We start from the raw sequence: 16,405 nt of genomic DNA on the forward strand, positions 1-16,405 counted from the left end.
AATGAATCTTTTCAAGATGACACAGGACCTTAAACTAATAGAAAACTCCTTACACTGCTTTTATGAGAACTGCACTGAACTATTAACTTCATTTTATTTATATGTGTTCTTTTTCCTTAATCCTTCATTCATCTTATCCCTTTGTTTAAGCTTATAGTTCTGTTTTCAACTACAATAAAAGTTCTGAAAAAAGTGATCTCTGTGTTGTCTACATGTTGCAACTCAATAAAGATTGATTTAAAAAAAAATAAGTCCGAAGTAGTCGATTTATTATCGTCAGTTTAATGTGAGACTTCCTGGTTACGCGGTATATTTCTCAATCCGGTTTCTTATAAATATATAGTAGTACGAGGTGTTCTCCAGACGTTTAAAGGGATTTTTAATCAACTTTTTTTTATTTTATTTTCAGCCCCGTCAGGGTTTCCTGAGACTGCTGATCAAAGTTAGCTGCTGAGCTAACTTGTCCGACAGACTGACCATGTCCGCCTCAACTGGCAGCTCTCCGCCGGGCCACAGCTCAGGCCTTGGCCCGAGTATGTCTATGTTCCGATGGCTGGAGGTGCTGGAGAAGGAATTTGACAAGGCATTTGTGGACGTAGATCTATTGCTGGGAGAAATAGACCCCGATCAAGTGGATATAACTTACGAAGGAAGGCAGAAAATGACGAGCCTGAGCTCTTGTTTTGCTCAGCTCTGCCACAAAACCCAGACGGTTTTCCAGCTCAACCACAAATTAGAGGTTAGTTGACAGGTCTTAGCATGTTTTTTTTTTATCAGTGAATATTAAATTGTGTTTACAGCTGAGCGAGACCAGTTCTCCCGAAGACAGAGCACGTCTGACTGGCTTGTTCCTTTTCCTGATTTCTTGGAGTTAATGGTCGGTGGTTGGCACAGTAAAGAGCCTAAAGCTTTTCCAAGCCTGAAGCTTCCGACACCGGGCCTGTTCAGTGGACTCATGTCTCTAACCGTGGCGTAGTCATCGGGACGTAAGATAGATGGTGTTTCCGGAGGCTGCTTTCACAGACAACAGAACAGATCTTCTTGAAACAAATTCTGCCTCTTTCCAGAGCCAGGAGCAAATTAATCTAAACCCTGTTTAAAATTTGGATTGATACAACAACTTTGTGAAAGTATAAGAGAATATTCAGAAAATAGACCAATAATGACTTAATTTTTCCATCTGACCGGTCTTAGATATTCTTGTTATCATAGTGGCTGTTTCATCTATTCTTTGTTTAAGGTTTAAGGAGTAAAGTTCTACCACTGTTGTCCTTCAGTAGTTTTTAATATCTTTTGTTGAGTGTTAGTCCGTTAGCTGATAGATTGCATTTTAGAATTTGAACCCCAACATTCTTTTTAAATTGGAAGTGCAAAAAATGGACAGATTAGACATTCCTACTCTTAAACACACATTGGAATTATTTTTTTATTTTAATTTTTTCAAATCACACAGTTTACCCAGTTTACCAGACTGGAATTTATTTGTGCTTTTATCATGTACCTCAATGTGCTGGTATTGGTGGAGAAACAACATATTCTTGACAGGCTCTGAGGTGGGGAACCAGGAACCAGGTGTGGTATAGCAGAGAGCGAGGTGAGCAGCGTATGCATAAGAGTGATTGTCAGTGCTGGCTCTGATTGTTTCTGACCGGGAGTGTTATATTTCTGCAGATGGCTGTAGGAACACAAGGAGGATGCAGAGGAGCATATCAAAATACATATTTTTTATATAAAAGTTGCCTTTAACAAAATTGTTTTCTGATTTTTTTTTTTGCCATAATCCAGTTTTTGATCTGACTTGTCTTCATTTTGTACCTTTCCTCCACTCTTCCTCTCTTCTACATATCTACTCCTTCATTCATACTTTGTCTGATGTAGGCCCAGCTAGTTGACCTGCGCTCTGAGCTGACTGAAGCTAAGTCTGAGCGGGCAGTTGTGGAAAAGGAGGTCCACGATCTGCTGCTCCAGCTCCATTCTCTGCAGCTCCAGCTCAGTGCCAAGCAGGGCCAAGTGGAGGACTCTGACATCATCAAAGACAGACTGGTAGGTAGGATAAAAAATGAATAGCATTGGTATGTCTGCCAGAGATGTAGAAGGAGTCTGTCAGGAAAAGACTGACTTTCATGTGTTATTGGTGAAGGACTGTTGCTTTCATTAAAAAATAAGGATTCCTGATGTGCATTGGTTATGTTTTCTAATGTGGTTCAGCAGAGAGAGAGCTTCCATACTGCTGGCTGTCCTGTAAGCTCACATGCCACACCTTCCTATTAGCTGAGGTTTGTTTGTCAGGGAGACGGCAACAGTAACATACTGGGAATTGGGTTTAATTCAGTGGTCATGTGAGCATCAGTGTTTCTTTTCTTTGGAAACCAAAGTTTCTGTGCACACTTGGCTTTCCACTCCTTGTATGATGGACATGCTGGCACACAGCATGTGTCTCCCATTTCCTATCTACGCTGCTCTTTCCACTGTTGCCAACTCCTGAGAAAGAAAAGTACTGGCTGTCCTTAAATTAGGTGATGATGTCATCACCTAATTTGCATATTTGTTTATGTGATCCAGGCTCTAGTGGGTAAGAGAAATATCAAAAAGTACAAAACCATTCTAAATATGTTTAGAACTACAAATGGACTTTCTGAAGTAATTTTGTATCTCTAACTCTCTATTTAGCAACAGAGTTGCTGAGTTGGCAACTGTGACTGTTTCTCCACCTTTACTGCTGTTGCTAACACAGTTCTGTGTGTTACCTCTCATGTTGCAGACTATTCTCTAACCTCCACCTTCCTTCTTTTCTTCTTCTTTCTTTGCTCTAAAGCTTGCAACATCCTTGGAAGAGATGGTGAGTTTTTATTGGCACATACTTTTGCAAAGGTAAAATCTTTGAGATGTTTGAAGTGATTATTGTTGTTAGACTAGTTACTGATCGCTGTTCACAACGTTTCGTCCTGACATGGGTCTGCCTGGATGTTTGTTATTTTGGTTTTCTTAGTTAATGGATCTGGGTCTGTCAGGTATGGAATATATTGTATTAATGTATTTATAGTCATTTTATAGAAATTGTAGACTGGTCTGAGGTGGAAATTGTGCTTCCTCCTATAATAAGGTATCAGACATCACTTGAAAATTAGACATAAAAAGCAGAAAGTCTATCTTTCTTTTAGAAGGCCTCTTGCATCTTTTGTGCATCGTCTTCACTGATTTAATTTTTAAACACTCCTATGAAACAATAAGTATTGAAGTTTGAGAATTCTTCACTTTCATGCCACATATGATCTGTTGTCAAAGCAAAAAGATGGAGAAAAAGAAGATTAATGGTGCTTTTTTTCCCCAGATGAAACTCTGGCCTATAAGTTATTCATATTAGTTAAGATATTTTTAATGATCTGGAGAGCATTAGAACCACAGTCACAGAGACACCAGGGGTAGAACACAAATGACTGAAATGTTGAAGGTTCCTACAGGCTCCTCTTCTGGTCTCCAGTGGAAGAAAAATGCTTTGGTCTCTAGACCACCTGTCCCACATTTAAACATGGAGGTGAATTATGTTTAGGGAATGTTTTCCTGCTAAGATTACTGAACTGAGAGACCAGTGGATCGGACCATGTAATGTGAAATCTTGGAATAACTTCTCTGAGCCAAAACACTGAAGCCAGGTTACTGACTGGTCTTCCAGAATGGCAGCCAAATCCATTTGTTGTTTTATTCTGAAATGTTAGTTGATTCTCAGTTTCTTCCCCATTAAACTAAAACTATAATTAAAATGAGAAACTGACAGATTTACTGTTCTTGTTGTTTTTATGCCACTTACATGGTCTGTGTTCATTCTAGGAGCAGGAACTCGAAGCGAGCAAGAAGGAGAAATTAACTGAGGCAAGACTGGAAGCAGAAGTCCGACTTTTTAAGAAAGAAAACGAGGCTCTTCGCAGACACATTGCAGTCCTGCAGGCTGAGGTGTATGGAGCCAGACTAGCAGCTAAATACTTGGACAAGGAACTGGCTGGCAGGTAAGATTGTGCTCGCAATACTGAATTCTGTTAGGACCGATGGTAACGGATATTTCCAGAGGCAATGTTGGTTGGACAGACAACAGTTTTCTGACTGAAGAATGGGACATCATTTGTTGCTGCTCTTCTTCCTTACAAATGTTCAGGCTGGTAGTTTTTTCATAAATGTTTTGCTGCTGAAGCATGGTATACAGAAAAAAAGGGTCCTTCCAATTTGGAATTGGTGTTCAATTTTAAGCAGATGTGACTTCCATGTTCTCCTTGAAGCCCTTAGACTTTAATGTCGACACAGTCAGGAAACATGTTGGAGGGTCTTTTAAAGTTTGGAGTCTCGGTACCAAATAATGAGGCTGCAGTCATTAGAGCTGTTGAGGTTCCTCACACAGAACACATCTGGTTTTGGTTCTGTTTAATCCAACCTAAACCAAGGTCATCCTTTGTTTTACATGGACTGTTGTTTTGTCCTGCAGCATACTTCACACGTCCTGGGTGGCGTTACAGTTCCATTCTGATACCTGGTTTCAAAAAGGACCAGTGTGAGACACTCCAGTCACTGGTGTCGCGTAAACTGGATTGCAACAAAAACCTTTTAACTTAATTGAAGAGCAGTTCCTTAATGCTCAGGCTTTAGAGGGCCTCCAGCATTAAGAACCTCTTCCTGCTGTTATACTACTGAAGAAGTCTGAGAGCAGCTGACCAGGCTTATGGTCAGACCATTCAGAAACAAAGAGCGGCGAGGAGCACATTATAAGATTTTCCATTACGTTCCCTTCTTTTGATTACCAAAACCACTGTTTACATTAAACACACAAAAAATAACAATTTTGTTGATACATAAAAAAAGCCAATAAACAATCAGCTGTACCACAAAGCAGAGTCAGAAACACCAAGCCATTTTTGCAGGTTGAAAATCAGTCGTCATAATATGGGATGATGGAATAAAGAAAATACAAATAGACAGGTAATTGTTTGTTTTTTTGGGTAGGGCTCAGAAAAGCAGCTGACAAGTTTTTTCCATTCTGAGAAATGTGAGCGTCTCTGTTTTATGTGTTTTAAGTGGAGCATGTCGCTGGCAGGAGCAACGGCAGCAGCAACCTCCACCCTCATGGAAGGAGGATGATGCTGAAGCATGTGCAGGCCTTGCACATGGCCCTGCACAAAACTCATTTTGTCTGAAGTTTGTCCTGGGAAAAAGTTCAGCCATTTGCAAAGAGCAGTAAGAAGCCAGACGATCAGAGTCTGGAATGTCATGGGAAGAACAAAACCAAAATCAACCTGTTTATTTAATTTAATGCTGTTTTATTTTATTGCAGTACCATTGTCACACTGAGCAGAAGCATCCTCAAACTAAAAAACATGTGTGTTTGTGGGTGGTGAGTTGGTGTCCTCTGAAGCCCCGCTTCATTAAATTCTTTAAATATGTCATTATCATTTTAAAAATTGACAAGTAAAAATAAATAGACAGGGATTATTTTGACTGCATGAGTCAAAATGGCAGAAGACAAAAAAAGTTGAGTGTAATCTCTGATTTCCACACTATATAATTATAAACAGTGAACAGACCTGGACTGGGTGTCAGAGCAGGAGGAGGAATGTCAAAGATGGAGGACTCTGTTAATCCTACACCACAGATCCAGATCTGGGTTGTTATGTGTTTTGGAAACGTTTTGGCAGAAAATGTTTGTGTAATCCTGCTGTAGATGTTGGAAAGCAAGTACTCTACAGTAAACTCAGGTGAAAAAGAGAGACATCAGATGTCTTAACATTTCTGGCTCACATTTTTGAGCGCTGCAGTTTTTTATTTATTTTTTTGCTACAGTCAATAATTTATCACAATAAAACTTCAGCCTGCATATTGATCACATAACACAAAGGCAAATTATTTATTGTTGTTGTAATGTTACTGTTCCTCAGATCAGGATAATCTCCAGGTTGGTTTCAAAGGGTGAGAGTCAGAGAGGTGGGGGTCCCTGCTTGTAACAGTGTTGCATAAAGTCATTTTATTCCTCTTTTATGCTATATTCATCAAACACAAATAGTTTTGTTTCAGTTGGATTTTATTTTAAAATGTGACTTTTTAGACAGGAGCCACCCCTACTTTAATTAATCTTACTATGCCTTTTTGCTGACCATACAGTATAATAATAAATTTCATTCATCCTGGGTTTTATTCTTCTTGAGTAAAAACTCTGACTTCTGTTTTTCCCGATTGGTTCCTACAGCTTTGGGTCTGGTGACATTTTGTATGGTTAGTGAATCTGCTGGATACTTTCACAAAAGAAAAGACAATAAAAGCATCAGAGCCAGGAACCTAAAAAGGCTGCTGCTCTGAATCTAAAAGGTTCTGCTCTGGTTCTGTTCTGGTTCTGTCCGGGGGACGTCTGTGGAACCTCTAGACATGATGATGTACAGAAGGATTCTTCATAAAAACAACCAGACCGTCCTGTTCATGAGACTGTCTTGGGAAAACAGCATCTTCAGTCAGAGGCTTCTTCAGATGCACTTTAACACAGACTGCAACTTCCTGCCTACAGCCATCACCATCTATAACAACTCTTTGATGTTACAACATTTTATTGTATTAATTTTAGTATTTTTGAATTTAATTAGAATATGAATGTGGTTTGTTAGCAGCCAGGTGAAACCAGCTCCTCAGGGTGAGACTCAGCAGGTTTTGGAACGATCTGAATTCTGTACAACAGGCTGATGGTTGTGAAACAACAGTCAGTTGGTAACAGTGAAGTGTTCAAGCCTATTAAATGTTACATCCCAGCAGTTCGTTTGCAACGTTGTGCAAACTGAAATTTCCTGTCAGCTCCCATAACAACACCAAGTTAATCTGAACTCACACCAATTAAAAATTACAGCTGAGAGAAGCATATCCTAACAGATGACAGTAGATGATGATGCGATCACACTTTCAGGGTGCAGCAGATCCAGTTACTTGGTCGTGACATGAAAGGACCGGCCCATGACAAGCTGTGGAACCAGCTGGAGGCAGAGATTCACCTCCACCGCCATAAAACAGTCATCCGTGCATGTCGAGGCCGCAACGACCCAAAGAAGTCTCTTCCCTCTCCTGTGGGACACGTATGTTTAAACTCACACAGTGGCTGAAAGCACTTGCATTTGTCCTTTCTAAAAACATTTGAATGTTAATATTTTTTTGTATAACAGGACCCTGACACGCTGAAGAAAACCCAGGGAGTGGGTCCCATCAGAAAGGTGGTGCTCCTGAAGGAGGATCATGAAGGCCTAGGAATCTCCATCACAGTAAATAGAACTTTTTATGCCTTGAGGAGGAACAAACTCCAATTTTGCCCAATTTTACAAACTTTATCACTTGGGTAAAATAAACAAAAAAACTTCAACACAGTCCACGCCTCCAGCAAGCAATCGTTTCTCAACATCTGAAGGTCCATCAGTATGAAGCAACGTGTAGAACAAGGAGCTGGTTTTCACCAGGCTGGGATTCCAACCGACGACTGTGGCTTGTTTAAAAAAAATCAACTTTATTTATGATATTATACACATGCAAAACATACATCAACAAATGAACATGACTTAAGACAAAGGGATATTTTAACCCTAATCTCCTCTGACAGCCCTCAGAAAAAAGTCAGCATGGCAATAAGTACAAAACTGAAAAAGAAACATTATACTTACTGTTTGGAACAAGAGACGTGTCTGGATAAAGTTGCTTTTAAACAGAGGAATCTGAAGTGACTCGATTTATGCCAAAATGAATACCTTATTGTTTGGTGAGGACCTGATGTCATGTGTCTGTTCTTCAGGGTGGGAAGGAGCATGGCGTTCCCATTCTGATTTCAGAGATCCATCCTAACCAGCCTGCAGACAGATGTGGAGGTCTGCATGTTGGAGACGCCATCCTTGCTGTCAACAGCATCAACCTGCGAGACGCAAAACACAAGGAAGCCGTCACCATTCTCTCTCAGCAGGTAGCACCTCTGTTAGTCTGGATTTCTCTAACTGTATTGATGCTGCTTTAAAGAAGACCAGGAGGCACAAAGGGTTGAAGAGTTACTTCTTTATGAGCAGCTTATTTGCTTTAATATGCTCACTGTGGATGTTTGTGGCAGCGAGGACAAATTGAGTTCGAGGTGGTATACGTGGCCCCAGAAGTGGACAGTGATGATGAGAATGTGGAGTATGAGGATGAGAGCGGCCACCAGTACCGACTCTACTTGGATGAACTGGAGGACAGCAGCACAACAGCGCCACCAGGCAACAGCTCAGCATCACTTCAGGGTGAAAGAAATCTCTTTTTTTAAATACACTGTAAACGAAAAGTGAGGAAAGTCAGGAAAGTGTTTGGTCAAATTAGAACAGATGTCTCCCCAAGTCTGATGCGTGTGTGAAAGAGTGAGACATTGTATAATTCACACAAGTAAATCACATATGAAACCTGCAAATCCGTTCATGGAGCAGTGACAAGTCCTGCCTAGTTTTCAATGTTTTCTTGGTAGATGTGAGGATAGAAACTGATTAAATCAACCGAATACTAATGTCCAATATGACTGATTGTGAAAATGGAGCTAAGATATTCAGATAGCTGTTAAAGTATCCAAATTTAAATAATTAAGGCAACTTTCATTTCCTTAAATGTACTAGTAATTTTAGCACCAATTTGGTGTAAAAGTTTCTTTACTTTTGAAAACAGATGTGCAGAAAGTCAAAAATGATCCATGGGTAGCTATGTTTTATTCATCCTTATATGAATGGGATGAATGAAGTAGAAACTATTAACAGAATCATGCTCTCCATCATAACTGATCCATTAGATTAAAAAAATTGAGGAACACAATTATCTGAACCAGCTGAATTAACCAAGTGCATTACATGAAACCTCAGTTCCCTTAAGGAAGAAAAGGTCAACACGTTATATAAATCAGTATTCACGTTGAAAAATACAAAATGAACGTTAATCTATAGTCAAACAATAATGTAACATTACCTCTAATTTCCCTGGAAATTAGAAATTGGGTAATTTCAACAAGAAATTTTTCATTTCTTGTTGAAGCAGGTGTGAGCGTTCTCTTTCTTTCTGTAAAGCTGGTTTCATTCACATGTTGAGTGACGTTAGATGGCTTTACCTGCCAGTTCCTTGACATGTCTTCAGGTTTTCTGTGAAGAGAGGCCGTCTGTAGGAGAAACGGCAGCATGTTTGTCCCAAAGTATTGAATTATTTTTGAATTATAAGGAGGAATCATTTTTAATTCAGTCAGACTAAGAGTTTTTTGTTCTTTATGAATCTTTTCTCTCCATTCTGCAGCTCTGGAGAAGATGACACTGAACAATGGACCGGAGAACGGAAACCCTGGGATCCCCTCTCAGAAAAATCCGCAGGAAACTCCGTCAAAGCCATCAGACACGGACTACTCTTCATAAAATGCCAAACTGACCTCTGGAATTTTTGGACAAGAACTGAAACAATTCAGTGACAACCTGAGAAACTTGGGGAAACCGACTTTTCCTGTCCATTTTCCCATTTTTCTCTTTTGGTCTAGATGAAGTGCGGTTTGTGGCTTGTGGCACTTGATCTCAGTGATTTTTATGTGAAAGTTTGATGCCATGTTAATGTTACTGGGGAAATTTGAGAATGTTTTTAGCAATGGGAGCTGACGGGAATACACTATAGGAGAGAAATATGCACGCTGACATGGAAGTGGGATAATTTCATCTCTTTATTGATAAAATGCTTCAGAGCTTCTGTCTGGGGAGACGGTGTGTTTTGGTTCATTATCTGGTCTTTTAAATATGGAGTCTTTTCAGGAAAAGATTCTGAAAGAAAAATAAGTGATTTAGAAACGTAGGACACCTTTCACAAGGAACTCGTTTAGGCGTCAAATATTTTAGGCAGGGTCTGTGTTTTTTTTGTTGTTTTTTTTAACAGTGACTATAGCTATGTTTTAATGTGTAAACTCCTATTTGTGTAATCAGAAGTTTAAGATGCAATGTGCTGTTTGGTGAGCCACCTTGTCTTTCCCTAGCTCTTAGGCTAACAACTGACCCTTTTGAGGTTGCTGATGTTACTTTTGATTTTATTATTATTATTATTATTATTATTATTATTATTTGTTCTTGTGAACTTCTTGGCTTTTCTTGAGTTTTTTTTTCAATTAAATAATTTCAAAAACAGCATGATACATTTTTTTTAATCACTACTATCCCTGAAATTTCATAAACATGAATGAATCCTTGTCTCCACATATTTAGTTGGTAGTTGAACAAGATTGTAGGTCAGTGTTGTCATTGGCAACAGTATCACACGTCCTAAATTTGTTTAGAGGACACTACTGTACCCATCTCTGTTCTGAATAGACAATCCTGTTTATTTACTGATATTTGGTATGTGTGCTCTTTAAAGTTGCTGCATTTCCTTGTTCTTTTTAAAACTGTTGGTTCAGTGGGAACGCCTCCCAGTATAACTGTAGAGAAAGTTTGACTGCACCAGTTTTTCCAGGCTTCCACCTCAGCATTCCATGTATTCAGTTTATTATCCACCTGCTTGTTTTTGAACTTGAATAAACCATTTATTTGTCATAACTCTTTCTTGAACCTCACTATGTTTTTATCAGTTTAGCTTTTTTGGACTTTGTTTATAAATTCTTCAAGATACTCTTTAATTATTTAAGGAACTTTTAAATGATTAAATGCTCTTTAATTATTTAAGTATTCAAGTTATTGAATGGCCTTTAATAAATATTAAAGTGCTACACACGCAAACAAGTTGCTAACTCTTTATTAATGTTCGGAAAGACCACAGGGGTCACTGAAATGACTTGAAACTGATCAAAGTAACAAATAGAAATGCACTTAAATTTAACTGATGACTATTGGACCATACTTTTGAACTGCAGTTCAACTGAATCATTAAAAAAATCTAATTGCATTTGTCAAATTTGAAAATTCGAATGATTTAATGTTGGTGTAGAATGGTGCAGAGCACTGTGATAAATACTGCATGTGTTTTTGGAAAACAACATGAACATCTTTCAGCACTTTAATGTAATTTATTCTCTGAATCTTGTCAGACTCTCCTGTGATGTTTTTAAACTTCTGACAGACAACACTGAGTTATTAAATGCAGTAGAACCAGACTGCTGCACAGCTGTCTAAAGCTGCACAAGGTTTAACAGCCATCAGTTGATCATGAAGCTATTTTATATCTGTTGTCTATTTTGTTTTCCTGCATGCCTTTAGCTTTAGTCGCACAGACAGATCAGTCTGAAACGTCAGAGCTGCAGCTGTTCTGGAACGGTCCTGCTCATGTTTTCACTAAATCCAGGAAAATGAAGCTCATCACCCAGTTCTGAAGGCCTTCGACTGGCTCCCTGTAGCTCACAGAATAATGACAAGATACTCTAGTTAGTTTTAGCTTGACACCAAAATATAATTAAGATCTGCTTTATCAACCTTCCAGATCGCTCAGGTCTTCTGATTCAAGCATTCAGTTTCTACACTCCTCTAATCTAGAACACATGTCCAGAAGACAAAATAGCTGAAACACCAAGTTTCTTTAAGCCCATTTATCGGTGGTTGCCTTTAACTTCTAGTCTAGATTACTACTTTTTATTACTTCTCTTTATGTTTTCAGTGTAATGTAATGTTTTTGATGAGATGTGCTATACAAATAAACTTGACTTATTTCTGTTTTATTAATATTTGGGCTTCTCTTTTTTGTTTCATGCTATTTTTCAATTCTATTTCATTGAAAAGCATTTTGAAGTTGGGGGAAAAAAGACAAACAGAAGTTAAAAACCCCTGAAAAAGGCACACACACAAAATTTCTGTAAATATTTTTATGTAAATTTGGATGTTTGATGGTTTATTTTATAAAAACAGTTTAGTGAAGTGGGCCGTGTGGTGAGCAGCACCAGGACCAAGTCTGAGCCCAGATCGACCCACTGCTGTTACTAACCTGCAGCAGATCTTCCACAGTGAGCCATGCTCTGCAGCAGGAAGGACAGCACATCGCAAACTACATGTGGTTCTAATATTACTGTCCATAGTACCAACAGGCACAAAGTTCTGCTTGGACTTTAAATTTATTCTTATATGATCTTAAGTAATATCCTAATTTCCAAGCAAAGTTAGTGTCACCATCCTCAACATTTTATTGTCTGCATAAGATCCTATTTGTCAGAGGAGTAGAGCGATGGACGTGCTGCTCTGCTCGCATCCAGTGCTGTGCTTCTGGTCTGAAGTGGATTAGAGGCAACAGCTGTTACAAAACTTCAAACATGTCCAAACCTTTCAGAGCTGTGACAGATAGTAGGATTCATTTTCCAAACATCCTCGTTGTACAGAGTTAGAGATTCGATAAATGAAATGTTTAAGAATTCACTGCGTGGCACAGCCTGGAGCCACATACTGAGGACAGTATTCTGCTACAGTTCTCCTCAGATCATCTATTCCTCTCTTCAGCAGGCCGACTTGGAGCAGCTTAGAGCTCGGTTCCTCTTCTCCTTCAGCCAGCTGGTGCTCCTGTTCCTCTGCTGAGACGCTGAGTGCTGGACGGACACAACGGAGCAGCAGAGGACATTTGGTCACCATCTCAGTAACACATCCATACTGTCTACATTCAGAGAAATAGAAAACACTGTTTGTTGATTTTACATGAATGAAACATGTCAACCGTGTACTTCACTTTTCAACATTTCTTCCTTCCTTTCTACATAAACTGTCAAAAGCTCTGCACACTGCTGTTCCTGCTCTCCTGCTGTATTTCTCTGGCATATATTAAGCTCTTACTCTGATTAACCATATGAAGATGTGATGTTGAAGTGTTTGTGTTTAGCACATTACATTTCATTCCCAGAAGCAGAGAGAGGTTGGGCTCTTTTCCCTGTGCTCTTTGGGCTAGGATGCTGCAGAAACCTCGCAGGTCAAGCAGACACAAAGACATCTCTTTCAAAAGCTCGTCCACTCCTGACATGCTTCCTGCAGATGACAGATGCACCAACTTGTCTTTGTCCTGGTTAACAGAGAGAATAAAATGTTCGTGTTTCAATGTGAGCATAACTGGGTCAATGACAACAGAAAATATGTTCAGCAGACTGCCCCCCCCCCATGGCAAAATAAATAAATACATAAAATCTGAATTATGAAACCATGACTACGCACAACAGAAAGTAATTTTCCTTGATGAATAACAGCTGAACCTAAAAGTTTGTGCAGAAGGTCCCATCTTAGATTCTGTCCCATCTTAGATTCTGCCCTCTGCACAATCACATCCAACCACAAATGGTCGATGCAAAGCATCTCATGAATGTCAGTGTTTAATGAGCCAGATGTTAATCATATGACTTCCTGACAACCACGCTGAAAAGAGGGAACTAAACGCGACTTCACAGTGGAGCGTTCTCCTCTGCGCTCTGGTGGTTTGTTAAAGAGTATTGGGTGCCACTGCCCCCTTCAGGTTACAGTGAGTACTGCATGAGTAAATCAGGTTAGAAGTTAGTTTTTCCTGGACTCATCAAAAATCATCACCCACAGCGCCAGCCTGCAGGATCTACCCTGACCTGCTTTGTGACAATAAAAGAGTCAAGGCTTGAGCCAGCAGGTCACTAAATTTGTCACATGGCTTATACATAAATAGAATGCAAATGCTTTCTATTTACATACATAGCTTCATTGTCCATAGCAGTATGGACAATACTGCTATGGACTGTATTGGGTGCAGACAATTGCACTGATCACATTTGAAAAGAAAAATGGACATGGCTGCAAACTACCTTGTAATGTTGACCTGTTTACTTCCAGCAGCCAACTCTGACCTGTTAACAGAACATCTGAGCTGAACAATAGAACTCAAGTAGTAATCAACAGCTCAGTCATTTTTTATAAAATAGGTCGTATATGAACAAAACAAAACAAAACCAGATAAGAGGAAATATACATTTTTTTAAAAAAGAAAAATGATCTTTTCTAGTGATTTTATTTGTTTTAGTAAACTGCCCTTTACGGTGTAATCCGCCTCTCACCCAATGATCACTGAAACAGCAAGTCTACAAGAAAAATGTTTAATGCAGAGTTGAATTACTTAAGGTTCAATTGCCCTAAATTAAAAAATACATATTTTCCCAATTATGAAACTATCAGGTTGTGCCACATTCCTGTTTCCTATTTAGGTGCATTAACTGTTTATCCATGGTGTATCATCGTATCAGAGTTATCCTGATCCACTGTTTGTTGGATATATTTGTGCTATTTTCTACATTATAGAATAAGCACATCAGTTATCATTTTAGTCTACACTGTACTGCATTCAGTCCCAGTGGATTTATTTGTAAAAGAATGATTCACCTTTTGACTTTGTCAGTTAGAAGGAGGAACCCCTCACTCTGAAGTATACCCATACTGAAGATCACGTTTAGATTCTGTCCTCCCTGAGCAGTAGACCAACAGGAGACAGTTGGTCTACTGTTCTTCCCGTCATTTATGGGAACTTAGGCAAGCGTATGACTTTTTAGTCTTGGTTCTGAGTCTTTAGAAAAAAATAAGCTATTTTGTCGCAAACAAACCCAGAATGCTGGCGGTGACCATGTGCACATCCTGAGTGTGTAAACATGTCTTGGGAATTCACTTGAAAAAGGATTGAACAGTGTAGACTAGAGTTTAGAGTTACAGCCTGAGCCAGACTCAGAACTCAGGCCGGGTCATGGCCCGGTCGGACTTGGGCTACTGTGGCACATTTTCAATAATATAACCAGCAGAGGTTAGTTGGCTCCACCTCACACACAATGTCTATGGGTTGGACTGGGTCAGGTTGGAATTTGTAGACTCTTTCTAAACTAAGTCAAACAGCTTTGAAATGATTTTGAACATAAAACTGGTCTATGGGGTTTGGTTTGTTTGGCTACAAGCTAAGCTAAGCTAAAGTTTCTTATACTGACCAATACCCAAGCAAAGAGTTTGGCATTCCAGAGAGTGATACCTGTGAGAATGCTCCAAGCATGCTGACCAAGTTCTCCTCCTTTTGCAGAGAACAAGCCACTGGTGGATGAGCGGCATCTCTTTTTTTTAGCAGTCTTCCACTAGTGGCCTATCAAAAAATAAAATACAAACAAATGAGGACTATGTTTGGGACAAATAAGGCTGATGTTCTGTTTCATACAGGAAGATCACCAAACCAACTAATTCTGCTGCTTTTTGTAGTTGAAACAGTTATAAAATATCATTCACATAAGCTCTTACAACATCTTAGAGACTCTATTTTAATGTAGAAATTCATTAATTCTGAACTGGGCTCACTGGACACACTATAAACCACAACCTCTCTGCTTCACCTCACTTCAAAACATTCAAACTAAGACCTTGCTGGCTTGGCACCAGATTCCCCAGCAGACTTCTGAGGTTGAGAAAAATCCCAAACTTATCGGGTTGGGACTAGCTTTAGGGGAAAAGGGAGAGCTGTGGTATATCATGAAAACAGTCATAATGTTATGAGTAATAGTAATAAATGAATCTAACATGTATATTTTAAATATCCCTACCATTAGTTGTGAAGTTAGTCTCTCAATTTCATCCTTCTGTATCCTTAATACCTGGGGAAGGTGGTGGATTAATATATTTTTGAATTTAGCGTAAGAGTTTCTGTTCAGTTGTGTGTGATGCTACCATGTTGCTGCTATCTTGCTGCTGCAGGAGCTGAGAATTTTCTCCCAAAAGGTTTTTTAGATCTTGTACCGGCAGCCTGGCCCCGTCATCCAGACACTGCTGCACTTTCTTACGCAACCTGTCCAATAAGAAAAAACAAACAAAAAACAACAATAAACAAAGTGAGACAGTGAGATAAGCACATACAAAATAAAACAGGAACTATGATCTCACACCATACCTTTGTACAGATGTCATCATCTCATCCTCTGTCTTGGCCTGCATCTCAATCATGACATCTTTCTTCTTAATCAATGCACATCCTTCCTCTATGCTCTTCTGTAACTGGAACACTGTATTCTCAAGAAGCCTGTTTTTTTCCTCTAACTTCTCCTGCTGAGCATATAAACAGAGGCTAGTTACCTAAGGTTTATGTACTGGGAGTATGTGGATAGGAACCAGTGTGTTGGTGCATATCCACAGGGACTCATGAGATTGGTGCGCCATTATATACATGTATATGCTAAGAGGCAGCGTCAGTGAAGATCTACAAGATCTAATACCAGTATTGGTCTAATATTGGTATTAGACCAATATTAGACCAATAAGATATTGGTATATCTAATACCAATCTAATACCAATATACCAATATTGGTATTAGATCTAATACCAGTATTGGTCTAATATTGGTATTAGACCAATATTAGACCAATTAGATATTGGTATATCTAATACCAATCTAATACCAATATACCAATATTGGTATTAGATCTAATAC

General features: G+C 39.1%; 2 protein-coding genes and 1 long non-coding RNA gene across 7 annotated transcripts in view; 1 reads left to right on the plus strand and 2 right to left on the minus strand.

The window, feature by feature from the left end:
- The first annotated feature begins 245 nt into the window (after positions 1-245).
- Positions 246-10,045, plus strand: gopc (golgi-associated PDZ and coiled-coil motif containing). 2 transcript variants are annotated; one of them, XM_007570627.2, is made up of 9 exons: positions 246-739; positions 1,879-2,043; positions 2,816-2,839; positions 3,829-4,004; positions 6,929-7,094; positions 7,182-7,277; positions 7,799-7,963; positions 8,105-8,273; positions 9,298-10,045. In XM_007570627.2, exons 1-9 carry the CDS (start codon positions 479-481, stop codon positions 9,411-9,413), a joined length of 1,338 nt encoding a protein of 445 aa, XP_007570689.1. In that variant the 5' UTR covers positions 246-478; the 3' UTR covers positions 9,414-10,045. The 2 variants fall into 2 exon arrangements, with proteins under 2 accessions (XP_007570689.1, XP_007570691.1); XM_007570629.2 differs by lacking the exon at positions 2,816-2,839.
- Positions 7,363-8,179, minus strand: LOC107838489 (uncharacterized). Its single transcript, XR_001664565.1, has 3 exons — positions 8,087-8,179; positions 7,755-7,915; positions 7,363-7,495 (listed from the first exon to the last, which is right to left on the minus strand). It is a non-coding gene; the product is annotated as an uncharacterized LOC107838489 (long non-coding RNA).
- Positions 10,046-11,814: 1,769 nt separating the features above from the next.
- cep85l (centrosomal protein 85L) overlaps positions 11,815-16,405 on the minus strand; it is an 11,995-nt gene continuing 7,404 nt past the window's right edge. For 3 of the 4 annotated variants that reach the window (XM_016680961.1, XM_016680960.1, XM_007570632.2), the window contains exons 8-13: positions 15,868-16,022; positions 15,648-15,765; positions 15,524-15,574; positions 14,965-15,072; positions 12,834-13,002; positions 11,815-12,538 (exon numbers count right to left, since the gene is read on the minus strand). In XM_016680961.1, the coding sequence (XP_016536447.1) occupies positions 12,369-12,538; positions 12,834-13,002; positions 14,965-15,072; positions 15,524-15,574; positions 15,648-15,765; positions 15,868-16,022 (771 nt within the window). In that variant the 3' untranslated portion in view covers positions 11,815-12,368. The remainder of the gene's footprint in view (positions 12,539-12,833; positions 13,003-14,964; positions 15,073-15,523; positions 15,575-15,647; positions 15,766-15,867; positions 16,023-16,405) is intronic. The other variant, XM_007570631.2, reaches the window with a different exon arrangement.

Source organism: Poecilia formosa, unplaced genomic scaffold (genome assembly GCF_000485575.1).
Source record: "Poecilia formosa unplaced genomic scaffold, Poecilia_formosa-5.1.2 Scaffold264, whole genome shotgun sequence".
In the NCBI taxonomy this organism is placed as follows: Eukaryota; Metazoa; Chordata; class Actinopteri; order Cyprinodontiformes; family Poeciliidae; genus Poecilia; species Poecilia formosa.